Here is a 12,788-nt window from a genome sequence, read left to right on the forward strand (position 1 = left end):
TATAAAATAAATTCTAGGAGAATGTGTGTGTAAATAAAATAAATTATTTTATATATATATAAAATATATATTCACACACACACACACACACATTCTTCTAGAATGCAAGACTCCACTATATATGTGTATTTATATATACATATAAATATAGTGGAGTCTTGCATTCTAGGAGAGTGTTAACTTCTAATATCAGCAAGTACTGCCATGAAAATCTTAGTTGAAATTACTAATATCAAAGACCATGAGACTATCCCTCAGTCTGACCAACACAATTATCTTTCTGGTGCTAGAAAAAACTGTTTCTTTAGTTAAACTAGAGTAATTGGGTTGCTTTTAGTTACCATGTTATATCGAATACAAGATGCCCACACTACTGAGAGGTAGGTATCTGGGAATTAAGACTCACTGACATAACAGCAGATTCTTCCTTTCCTTATTTTTCTAGGGTAGTTGCTCTCAAACTTCATTGGGCATCTGAATTACTTAAGTGGAAATGACAAGCAGAGTTATTTGTACTGGCCATTTCTTTCTCTTTTTGGGGGCCAAATTAACATACTTAAATTTGCGTAAATAAAATGTATGGTACGGTACAACTCTGCTGAACATTCATCCCTTCAGATAAAAGCCTGTAAATCTTGTTCTCTCGTAGCATCCAGACCTCACCATGGGCCAGAAGCGTTATCTGTACAACATTGCTAAGATTTATAATGCAAACTATCTGAGGATGTTAATGAAGAGGCAGTACATGCATATGATCGAGCATGGCTCTCAAAAGCCAAGCAGGTGCACCTCCAGCTAGTTTCTCACAAGTTGTCACAAGAAACAAGAGGGTCTCCTAACTAACAAGAGGTGATTTGTATGACAGGTATCCTCACTCACCACAGGAGCCACCTCAGCTCTCGTTACTCACAGAAACACCGTTACCCCTGCACAACATGGCGACACCAACTGGAGAGATACGACTTGGGGCCTTCAAATGTAGCTGCATCTGTACCTGAAATGATCATGCAGCATTCCCTTTGGCGACCAGTGAGAAACAAAGAAGGATCTGTTACTTATTGTTTAAAAGGAGAAAAATGTACCCCAATTTTAGTTGAAAGGTAGCTAAATGATATCAAAGCTCATATTCCCTAATATGTTTACTTGGTGCTAAGTTCAAAACAGGTTGTATAAAAAACACAAAAGGATGTTATCTTAATGCCTCTTTACTGAGCTAACTGGGATATGCCACTTCTTTTAGAGCTTATTTTGTAGAACTGTAAACATTTCTTGTTCAACTAGAGATATGGGAGACTGCCCTTTTCAGTGATTCCCACTCAAATTCAAAATAATACACTTCCAAAAGGAAAAGCACACGGTTGCTTTTGCACAGGACAATACTATATAAACAACAACAACAAAAAGAGAGAGGAAAAAAGAGATAAGCCTAAGTATTCAACCTTCACAATAGTTGGCTTTGCATTTCAGGATTAAGTCACAGGAGAATTCAGGGGCTAAAAGTGTTCCTTTGGCAGTTTAATAAAGAAAATTTGTATGGTCTTCCACATGTATTTGGCAGATGTTCACTTTGCCAGTTCCAGTTAAGATGCTTCTCTTTCTTATAGTTTAAAAACTGGATATATGTCTAAAACAAGATGTAAGTCGCTGAAGATTTTTAGAAAACCAGGTAGACTGTTCATGCAATCAGGTAAATGGAATTTTAGAAGTATGAAGTTTTAAAGATCTTATGGTTAAAAAATATTAAACCCAATAGTTTCATTTCTATTACAGAAGACATGAAAATTTAGAATGTGATTTGCCTTTATTGCTCTAAATAAAATTAAACATGAAATAATAGTTTCTGCTTTCATTCAAAAGAACACACTGCTCAGAGGAGTAAGAGCCAAGCTATTTGTAATTCTAAATAAAGGTATTTATAATATCAAGGTCAGAGACTTAACCAAGAATGAATTTGTCAAAACCCAGATTCACAAAAACATGATTTCTCAAGCCAGCTATAGCACCTCTTTTATGAGATACTGCCATTTTTTGATGGACAATGTATTTTGTATAGCATCAAATAGTTTACAAAGGGCTATATCACCGATATCATTTTAATATTCAACAAACCAGTGAAAGCAAGCCAACCAGGTGATATTATTAAAATTTTACAGAGCAACTCAAACAAATCTAGACTTGGAAAGAATTACAGAATACAAAAAAGGCAAGAGAGATCAAATGCTCAGGAGTACTCCTCAGAATGGATAAAGTGGAAAGGATTAAGTGGAAATTAAGTAATTTCCTACTTAATAGTGGGTAGGGAAGTGGAAAGGAAGTAAGGAAGTTAGGCTTTCTGAACCCATATCCTGTTGCTGTGTGATAGCACCACTCAGCTCTGCTTCAAATACCATATAATGCCTATCCAAGAAGTGAGGGAAATGGCAGGAAAGGAGATAGCTCTGGTTTCAAAGAACAGCTGGAGGAAACTCTAGGTAGGGGAAAGATCCCTGTGATCCCCAAAAGAGAGAAGGAACTTAAAGAAGATAGAGAATGCTGAAGCTCTAACTTCCCTCTAACTGAAAGATTTTAAAAAGCAAAGGGAAAATTGGACTCAGTGACACAGAATTTACTATACAATAACATGGCCAGAATACAGTACTGGGTATCATATTTTAAAGAGAGACATGAGAGAACAGGGAGTTACTAAATTTTGTAAATTGCAATGTTTTTGCTAAAATTTTTTTAATAAGGTAGGTCATTTTGAAGGTTCTTATATACAAATCTCAATTTTCAAGATGAAATATAATTTTATTTCAAAAACATTATAAACTTTTTTTATCTTCAGTTTCTACAAATGATTCTGAATCATACATTAATGAAGAAAAAAAGGAAGATTTACTAAATAAGTGTATGCAATCAATCTCAATTGAAGAATGGGGAGAAGAACATTTAATGTTAACTTGACAATCTTGTCTTGTAGATTGATGATGTGCCAAAGGTAGGAGAGGCAGTTGTGAATTGTGCCCTCTCTCTACATTTAGGATAGTATTGTTATTCGTCATTAAGTCATTAAGTAATTTTGGTTTGTTCAGAAACTTTTAAAACACTGTAATTGGTTTGATGTAGTTCCATGTACCAATATTTGTGTAATAGAGTCTATGTGTAATATATGCTTTTACTTCTAGCTAGATACAATTAAATTTTGTCACTTAAAATTGAATTTTTAATTTAAATCTGACAGACACATTCATCCTGTTTATAAGTCCTCAAACAGCAACATTAGAATATCTGACAAGTATTTTTTTGATTGGGCTGAGGAAAATTCTGAAGTATTCTAATACAGAATAGCATTTGATAGAGAGAACACCCGGCTTGCAAAGAAGGTGCTTAATAAATACTTGCTGCTTGAATACAACTTAAAAATGGAAATATCAGTTTGCCCTATTTTATGAAAATTGCCAAACACTTGTCCTCTCAAACTAGATTAAGTTGGGAGTAGTTGTATTAATGAGAGAATTCTTTACATTATATATTGTCTTGGGTACTTCCTTTCCATACGGCTATTACTTAGAAAATGAAATCTAAGTCCAACATTATGACCCAGAATGTTCTAAGAAATGAGAGAGCTCTGAAAGGTCATCTCATCTACCTTATCACTTTAATACTTGTCCACAGTTTCATTTGGTCTCTCATTTTTATGGTTTTTAAAAATTAAAACACAGTTTATCAAGAAAGTGTAAATGAAAAGTAACTGTTTATTACTGGAGAAGAGAAAAATGTATACAAGGAAGTCCAGATTCTTTTTCCTCATGCACTGCTTTTGTAATAAAGTTCCAAATATCAACTTTGAAGATATTTACAAGGATAAATTTTTCTTAACATGTGACCAAATGTGTGGTGGACATTTTTTCATAGAAATCATATACTTAAACTAAATAAATTCTTATAGTTTACAAGAAGCTTAGAACATCGTATTAACAGAAGATGATATATTTTACTGCAAAATATTATAAAAGTGATACAATTTTGTGGCTCTTAAATGTTTAATTACTTGATTTGAACAGGGGAATTAAAAAAAAAAAAAAAACAGAAAAATCAAGACAGGCCTGGCTTTAAGACTTTTTGTATTCGATTCGTTCTACTTTCACATCATCTCCAATTAGCTGATACACATAAGTGACAACTGTAGAAGCTTGGATATCCATCAACACAAATGAAGGAATAATATTTCTGGAAGAAAATAAATAATGTCAGTGTTTTGTACTAAAAAGCTGCAACACTATAAATTCCAATTTAAGATGACAATTTGGATTTAAGGAGAAATCTGGTTGTTACATATTAAAAAGAATAATCACCCAAAGAAGATGGCCAAAAGGCTATTATTTAAATGGTTGCATTTCTCTTGTATGAAATGTCACACATGCAATTATTAAATTTATAAAACCCCCCAAATTCCGAAATTGCATACTACTCACGTTTCCAAGGCATTATATGCGCCAGTGGCAGAACCTGGGTTAATGTAGAATTTATTTTCATGCTCAAATGCTTCAAATTTGTGTGTGTGTCCCGAGATAAGAATGTCCACGTCAAACTGCCTCTGCAACAGCGCTAAGCTGGCCATATCTCCCCATGGAATAACTTGATGTCCATGGATCAAACCAATTTTGAACTGCCCAACAGTCACAACTTTCTGTTCTGGATAATTCAGATTCTAAAATAAGAAAGAGACACAAGAAAAAATATGTTTTAGAGATACTGATTTTTAAAAAACAACCTGCTTAAATATTTGATCTCATGGATGTTTTGCTTCACTACCAACACATTTATTAAAATTTGATTTCTTCTCAGTCTCTAAGGCTGAGACTGTACTCAAAACAACTGGAATTTATCATGCAATCCCTTTATTGTGTTTATTTTTATAGAATATGGATGTTTTGGGGCATGCTGTAGGAAATAATTAATTCTCCCAAATTTGTGAGTTTCCTCTACCTAAAACCCTAGGCATATGACCTGTAAGCTAAGGTGTGTTTAAATTATACCTCAAGCTTTAACAGCTATAAAGATGGCTTAAAATAATGATAGTTAACATTTACATAGTACTTAGCATGAACCAGGCACTATTCCAATGGCTTTATAAATATCGACCTATCTCATATGAACAATCCTAAGAGGTAGGTTCTATTATGATCCCATTTTATAGATGATGAAACTGAGGCAGAGAGGTTAAAATAACCTGCTCAAGGTCACATGATAGTAAGTGGTTAAGCCAAGCTCAAACCCTGGTAGTATGGCTCCAGGGTCTGTGAATTTAGCAAATTAGAAGCAAAAAATTTTAATTCTTGCTACTGAAACTGTCTTTAGTATAACATAAACAGAACTCCTAATGTTTGTAACAAATCAGAACCATATTCTAATTATTGATAAGAAGTGTCTGTCCCTTCCCTTCTCATTCCTGTCTTTCACCTCTATGCCACCTCTAGTTTATCCAAACTCTTTTAAAAATCCACTTAAAAAAGACAGTATGCTCATTCAGTTTGGATTAAAGAAGCCCATTATAAAACACCAATAAAGTTAAATAATTTGTGAAAAAGCTTATATTTCCAGAGATACAACATCAACTTTTCATACTAGAATCAGCTTTATCATGCTAAATTATACAATGTTAGCACTCGCAGGGGTCTTAAAAATCATCTATTCCAATTATATTTACATAGGAGGAAACGAAGAGGATGTAATTTGCCTAAAATGTCAGTATTAACAGGCAAAGTTGGAACTCCAGAACTTCTCATTTTTTTCTTTTTTGAAGTCAGGTTTATTGAGGTATAATTTATATACAGTACGATTATCTTTTTTAGTGTACAATTCAAGGGGTTTTTGACAAATGCATATAGACATGTAAGCACCGCCACAATCAAGATATAGAACAGTTCTATCGCCTCCTCAGTATTTCCTTAGGGCCCTTTATAGTTAACCCTTGAGACAGAGAGCCACGGCAGGGTTTTCAGCAGAGCAGTGATGGGATCTTACTTCACCTAAAAAGGATCACTCCGGTTGCTACTTGGAGAACAAACTGTGTAACGAGGAAGGGGAGAATCAGGAAGTTGGAACAGAGGAAAGTACAAGCTGGAACAAGCTGGTAGAGGTGGTGGTGGTGAGAAGTTCGTAACAAAAACTTTCAAATGAAATAATAGTACTACAAAAAATAGTGACAAATCACTTTTACTCCATATCGATTTAGTAAGAATGAGTACTTAATATGTGTATTGAGCACTCTAAAATCAGTGATTTTCAAACAGGAAGGGGTATGTGTAGTAATTTTATACTTGGAAAAAAAAAGAAGTCAACAGTTGAGAAACTGATCTAAAGGATAAAACTTCATATGTGAAAATCAAGAAAAGGAAACATTGGGAAGGAAAGGGAAATACATCACCTCATCAAAGTCTCCTCTCACAATATGAACATCACCGGCCAGAGTCTTGAGATAGTCATAACTCTCTTTGGTGCAAAGATTTCCAGTGCAGAGAATGTGTTGAATCTTTCCTGGCACCAGCAGTTTTTTGAATTTAGCCGGCAAACTGTTGCACCGGTGCGGGATGTGCAGATCTCCTAATACCAACACCAACTTTAAAGTGTTAAGGTAAGACAAGGTATAATGTTAAACATGATGTCAAAACAAGATACTCTCCTCCAATAACTCCCCTTTTAAATTAAACTAATCAAAGATTCCAGAACACAAATGAGCAGAAGTTATTCATATAGTTCCTTATCATGACCATATATAAACACATATGGTAATAAATCAATCTTCTTTTAGTTTGGTCACAAACAAGTATGCATACACAATACAGATCATTCTATTTACCAAAAATAAACTCAAGCATTCTAAAGTGATTCATTTAGGGACCTATAAATTACAGTGAGTAAAAAAATTACAAAATGAAAAATACACTGCTGGGCCCTATGGAATTTGGCATTTTTGAAGACTGATATGGTAATTCTTATTTCTGCAGTTCTAATGTAAAACCTCTTGTGTTGATTCCAGGAACATTAATAAAGAGAACTGTTAAAAACATAATAATAGATTAAAAAGTTAATTCCATAATTTATGTTTACTAGACTGACAACTATTTGAAGGAACAGGGCCCAAAATTTACAATATTTGCTTCTTGAAACTATTAGCTACACATTACAGATGAATAAAAACAGCCTATGTTTCAAGAAGTTTCAATAGGGCAAATATGTGCTTTTGAATTATAATCTTTATCTTCTGTTACCATCATTATTAAATATCCTGTCGTATTTTCATTGTCTAGATTAAATTGCCTATATACCCTCAGTTTAGTTCCCAAACTTAAAATAACATTTTCATAATCTTTCATGTGCATTAGAGCATTAAAAGAAATCAGCTAAATAAGTGATGAATTTAGCAGGAGGTGGTTTAGAGTGGCAACATAGTCTCAGATGACAAAAATAAATTTTGTACTTATAGAATAAAAAAACCTCGATCCGGTAAAATTTTAATTTTAAAATTTCAAGATTTTACATGTAAACATTATTTAATTCAGTCATTTAAAAATAAGGACAACAATGGATTTCTTCACGTTCATTAGTATAAGCACCTTCATTCAATGACAGCATGTTTTCCCACACAGACATCCCATCCATAAAGTGCATGCCCTTTAACTGTTTTAAAGAAGGCACGACTATTCTTTATTATCAAAGAAAATATTAAATACCCAAAATAGGATAAAACAAAATAGTTTTGCCATCAGACTTTGTAAATTGAAATTAATCAAAAACAAAATGTGTGAGATTAAAATTATTACTGAAACAAGCTTGATTCATCTTGTAACAAATATCAAAATGATTACAAAGGAAAAGAACTTATTAGGAGGTAGAGTAACTGAAGTAACACAAGGTTACAAAATTAGCGTACTTTAAAAGAAATTGTTAGATAAGTTTCTTCTTTATAAAGAGTAGATTCAGTTGGCATTTGCTCAATAACTTACATTGTTTCAATACCGATCTTAGTGGACAGAACACCTGTAAAACCAAAAACCACCAGGAAGTTTCCACCCTCACTGGTAATCAATACAAAAGTACCGAGAGAACAATTTAATCTTTAGAGGGGGATCCCTTCAGATATGGATTGAAGTATGCAATTAATGTGGGAAGCTGGCATTTAAGAAAAAGGTAAAAAACAGATTTCTATATTAAAAAATAGAATAACCTCAACTCATAAAAGAGTATATGTCCATAACAGGTTGAAAATGTTTGGGACTAATAATGAACAAGATGTTCAATCTGAATGAGCTAGAGAGAACAGTAGTAAGACATGATACTTTATGACTGATGACCTAAATTCTAGAACACTGTGGATTATACCCAAGTGTACCCTGATTATCAGCAGTCTAAAGATCTAACTGTATGAATGACTACATAGAAATTATTTCAAATTAGTAAGGATCCTTACTAGGACTCTGGTTTCCTGCAAGTAACAAAGTTATATGGGAAATACTGTCACATAACAAATGTCATACTTGTCCAAATTCCACACTTTGACAGTTAGATGTAGATTATAGTCTTTTGAGAAAGCAAAAGATCCTGGAAATGGTAGTCTTGTTAAATTCAAATAAAGAACCAACCCAATCAAAGCATAGGAATTTGGTTATTTTCTGCTTGAGAGACTCTAAAAGGGTGAAAATCCAAGTAATAAGACACCCAACCACCACTGTTAGGAGGAGCTAAGAGAAGAAACTTACTCTGTGCCCAGCCTTAGTGGAATGAAGAAGTTGATTGCAGACAGGGGAATGAAAAAAAAAGGGTGAAACATGACCAATGTTAAAAGAAAGCAACGAAAAGAAACAAACCAAAAAAAGAACAACAAAAAACTCATATCAAATGAAAATGCAAACAATTGTTAATGATTCTGAGTGTTATGAAAGAAAATGTTAAAAATCAGCTTTGCTCATAAATCAAAAGAACCATTGGGTGTATTTTTAAACATGACACGCATACACACACGCACACCCACTTGAAAATATTTTTGCTCATTTTCTTTTACTTTTCCTAATCTTATTCTTCACATCGACTCTCATCCCCTTTTGCTGACTGTTCTATTTAGAATTTTATAAGATAATTTTGAAAATTCAGCAGTAATAGCTTCAATGAAAGCTAACATTTTCTGGATTCTTAAAGCCTAATTATTCTTCAGGTATATAGATTTTATCTTATGTTCAAAATTCTAGTTGTAAAATTATGCTACAGTTATGTCATTTTGTATAGATCTCACAGCACTAGGAATACATTATCAAGTAGTGAAGTCACCGACTAAAGATGACAAAAACCAATACATTTCTCCGGATAAAACTGGATCATCACTACACCTGAATTTGCTGCCTGTAGACTCTGGGTACTACGGAGTGTTGAACGTTTCTAGTCTCCTTTGCCAAATAAAATGCTTTTAATAATAAAAGAATTGGCTAATGCTAAATTTTGCCCAATTCTATTTGATATGAAAGTGATGTTCCAATATAACTACCCTAAAAAAGTGTTCACCTCTCAAAAAGAACTTCAGGAACATTTCAGGAAACTTCATCTTCTCCCAGTTATAACTGTATCAAAATTACTGTAAAATGAATTGCTCTAAACTGGAGTTTGTTTAGAAGCAAAAATCAAAAGTGGACGTAAAGCCTTTTACATTATATAAAGAAGCATATACCATAAATCTTTGTCATGTCTCTAAGTCACCTCGAAGACTATGTTTGTTATAGGATTGAGATAATCTTTAAAATGCAATGAATACTCATCAGAAAGAAAAGTTCCTTTACAGTTAAACTTCATGAACACAAATACCAACATAATCAGAGCTCCTTTTGACACTGTTCTGAACTTTTTAGGGGGTCAAGGGCACCTATGAAAACTGATGACAGCTATGAGCCGTCATCAGTAGCAGCTCCTGAGTTTTTATGTAGGAAGGTCTTAGGTGCAGGAACCTACTGGGTGTGAGAGAGGGATGGGCCGGCCTTGGGGCGGTCCGATGAATGACTAAACGACCCTAACTACCCCTTGGCATCAATACTGGTCCTTCACCCACAAAAACGTACATATTTTCAAAAATTGCTAACCAATTTCAAGGAGTTCACGGACCACTGAGGAATCTCACTCTAAAGGGTCGCAGCACCCTAAATAAACAAGTAGTTCCAGTAATTCGAAGAGCCAAACGCAGTCCTTTGAGAGCACACTACGCACTGCAATGGCAGCTGCACGTTATTTCAGCGGCGAAAAAGATGTTTTTTGACCCCTTTCCTTAGATGGCAAACTAACATGGGTAAAAGAATTCTGCTCGCCGCTTCCCGTTTTGCACCTGAGAAGCCAGCTTTCGCCACATGGGGTGTACACCCAACCTAGGAAGGTGCTTTTTTCGGGGAAGAAGTAGGGAAACATCTGAAAACGGAGTCCCAGAGCCCCTTCCTCGGAGACACTCTAAGCACAGGCCCAAAGGCCTTTCCCCACTCGGGCGTGCCCGTCTCGTGACAGGACTGGCAGCTGAGAGGGGCCCTTTTCCTCCTCGGACGTCCTCTGGGGCGGGGATGCAAGGCCAGCGCCCGCTGCTTCCAGAGGTGGCCGCTCCCTTCCCTCCCTTGCCTTTCTCCTGGGCCTTCCCCAGGCCTGGGCCGCGTCCACCCAGGCCTCTGGGGTAACCCAAGCCCTCTCCCAGACTCCCAGCGGTTCCCTACGACGCAGCACCCCGGCCGAGAAACAGGCCTCAGTCGCCGCAGCTGCCGTTCTCACCATCCTGTCACTGGGCTCCGCTCAGTCACCACAACCGCCGCCGCCCTCTTCCTCAGACTCCTCGGCGACCCGCCCACCTCACTCACAACCAATGAGAAACGAGGTCGACAAGAGACCACCCTACGGAGGCCCGCAGAGGCCCTTCCCCGCCGCAAAGCAAAGCGGCTCTCGGAGATAGAGTGGAAGTGGAGGGGAGGAGTGAGATCTCGAAGCTTCTAAAGGCGCGGGCAACATCCGGGCACCTGGGGCCGGCTAGTTTAGGCGCGCCTTGTCCCCACGGCTGGTTGAGGCCCGCAGCCATGCTGAAGTGCGGGATGAACGGCAGTCAGGTTAAAGGTGGTTTGGCCGTTCTTCCCTTACTGTGAAGAAAAGGGACAGGCTAAGATTCATGGCGGGGGGGTCCCCACCGTCGTCTTACTTCTTCCCCTTTGCGTCTGTACCTAAGGGCGGAGGACACAAAGTCTGGCCACAGCCAACCTCCCTCCCACCCAGGGTACTTTTAGCTTCAGAGAGGCGGATGAAGGCCCGTATGCTTCCGTTTATATGTAATATTTATTTTCATAGTTGTCCATGAAATGAAGTTGCACCATCGGGACAGATTGAGAGCGTGGGCCACCAAATACGGATAATATGGCGTTAGGAGGAGTTGGTGGTGGGGGGGGAAGCTTGGACAGTTAAAGTATTTTAGTGCCATGGGAAAAACATAAACCTGGTTTTTATTTTAAAGTATTTTAGTGCCATGGGAAAAACATAAACCTGGTTTTTAGATCCCACCATTTTTAAATTTATGGCCTGCGACAAGCCACTGAATCACTTCCGGGGTCGGTTTCTTCATCTGTAAGATGAGAAAGATGGCGTCTTTCTCATCATCAATAGGGTTTGTTGTAGGAACGAAATGGAAATGCATGTGAAGAGGTCAATAATCAATGGGAATTTGTAGGGACGATTATTTGTTGTAAATGGTACTTAGACATGTAAATTACTATAGAAAATCTGTATTTAGAAAACCAATGGTTTCCTGCAGACTGTAACCTGAAAATGATTATTGAAAGGTATCTTGTATTGAGGCTGGCTTCCCCTATGTTGAAAACATCTGTGAAACTGTATTAATGAACAGGGAAGGGAAGAGAAAAGCCCCCTACTGTTGCGTGTTCTCAGCGTTCTAGAAAGTGCTGCTTTGCAGTGTATATATTAGTTCTTGGTAAGAAGTTATTTGTATGATTGTTTAATTTTGTTTTTCCTCCTGGACTGTAAGCACTATGAGGGCAGGAACTATACCTACCTGTCTTGTTCATCTCTATACCCCCATTGCCTTGGGTTGTACTTGGAGCGTAGAAGGTGCTCAATAAATATTCATTGGATTAATGAAAGGTCTGCATTAGGCAGCTCCAGGAAAAAGTGGTGAATGTGAAGTGGTAAAAAGGGACAAATGCCTCTTTTTTTATTTTTCTGGTCATCGTGTCTTTCTCAGTTTGAGGCCCACACCCCCAACTCACACACTTCTGATTTTTAAGCAGTATGATCCAGATTTTATAATCTGGAATTATTTTTCCTTTTTTCTACTTTTCCATGGATTGATATGGCCATCCATTTTTATTGTAGTGTAATAGTCCATATCTGTTTGCCACATTTTTTACTTATTTATAAGCCATAAGAACATTAAAAGTGTCATACCAGATCAGACCAATATTGCATTCAGCCCTCCTACTGAAAGGGCATTTAAGTGTGTTCCGTGGGAAGATGTGGCATCTTTCATACTACCCTCAAACATCAGAGATACATCTTGAGTGCCTATACTTTCTTTCTAATGACTTGTTTTGACTTTGCCACTAATCAAGTTACTAAAAACTTCAAACCATCCTCTCCATGCTCTGTTTTTACACATTTTTAGGAAGGGGGGATACGTTTATTTAAACCAAGTATCAAAATACATTAGAATGGAAATTGGCTTGCTACAGTAGCTCCATGCAATACTGCAAACATACAGAAAGAATTTTTGTTGCATTTTATCATTT

At 36.5% G+C, this 12,788-nt stretch overlaps 3 protein-coding genes across 4 annotated transcripts in view; 2 read left to right on the top strand and 1 right to left on the bottom strand.

Annotated features, from left to right (window-relative positions):
* Positions 1–3,226, top strand: part of FAM216A (family with sequence similarity 216 member A) — a 7,857-nt gene extending 4,631 nt beyond the window's left edge. Inside the window, 4 exon segments of the mRNA XM_006910027.3 lie at positions 648–779; positions 866–1,045; positions 1,604–1,687; positions 2,825–3,226. Coding sequence (XP_006910089.1) covers positions 648–779; positions 866–1,045; positions 1,604–1,687; positions 2,825–2,943 — 515 coding nt within the window. The 3' untranslated portion in view covers positions 2,944–3,226.
* A 488-nt stretch (positions 3,227–3,714) lies between these two features.
* Positions 3,715–10,903, bottom strand: VPS29 (VPS29, retromer complex component). 2 transcript variants are annotated; one of them, XM_006910025.3, is made up of 5 exons: positions 10,774–10,867; positions 8,742–8,753; positions 6,410–6,601; positions 4,455–4,690; positions 3,715–4,209 (listed from the first exon to the last, which is right to left on the bottom strand). In XM_006910025.3, the coding sequence occupies exons 1-5, from the start codon at positions 10,774–10,776 to the stop codon at positions 4,092–4,094; spliced, it is 561 nt and encodes a 186-aa protein (XP_006910087.1). In that variant the 5' UTR covers positions 10,777–10,867; the 3' UTR covers positions 3,715–4,091. The 2 variants fall into 2 exon arrangements, with proteins under 2 accessions (XP_006910087.1, XP_006910088.1); XM_006910026.3 differs by lacking the exon at positions 8,742–8,753 and having other exon boundaries at positions 10,774–10,903.
* Positions 10,869–12,788, top strand: part of RAD9B (RAD9 checkpoint clamp component B) — a gene marked incomplete at its 5' end in the record, with an annotated part of 16,919 nt that continues 14,999 nt past the window's right edge. The window contains one exon of the mRNA XM_015587905.2: positions 10,869–11,109. Within this exon, the coding sequence (XP_015443391.2) occupies positions 10,869–11,109 (241 nt within the window). The remainder of the gene's footprint in view (positions 11,110–12,788) is intronic.

This window comes from Pteropus alecto, unplaced genomic scaffold, assembly GCF_000325575.1.
Source record: "Pteropus alecto unplaced genomic scaffold, ASM32557v1 scaffold213, whole genome shotgun sequence".
Classification (NCBI taxonomy): Eukaryota; Metazoa; Chordata; class Mammalia; order Chiroptera; family Pteropodidae; genus Pteropus; species Pteropus alecto.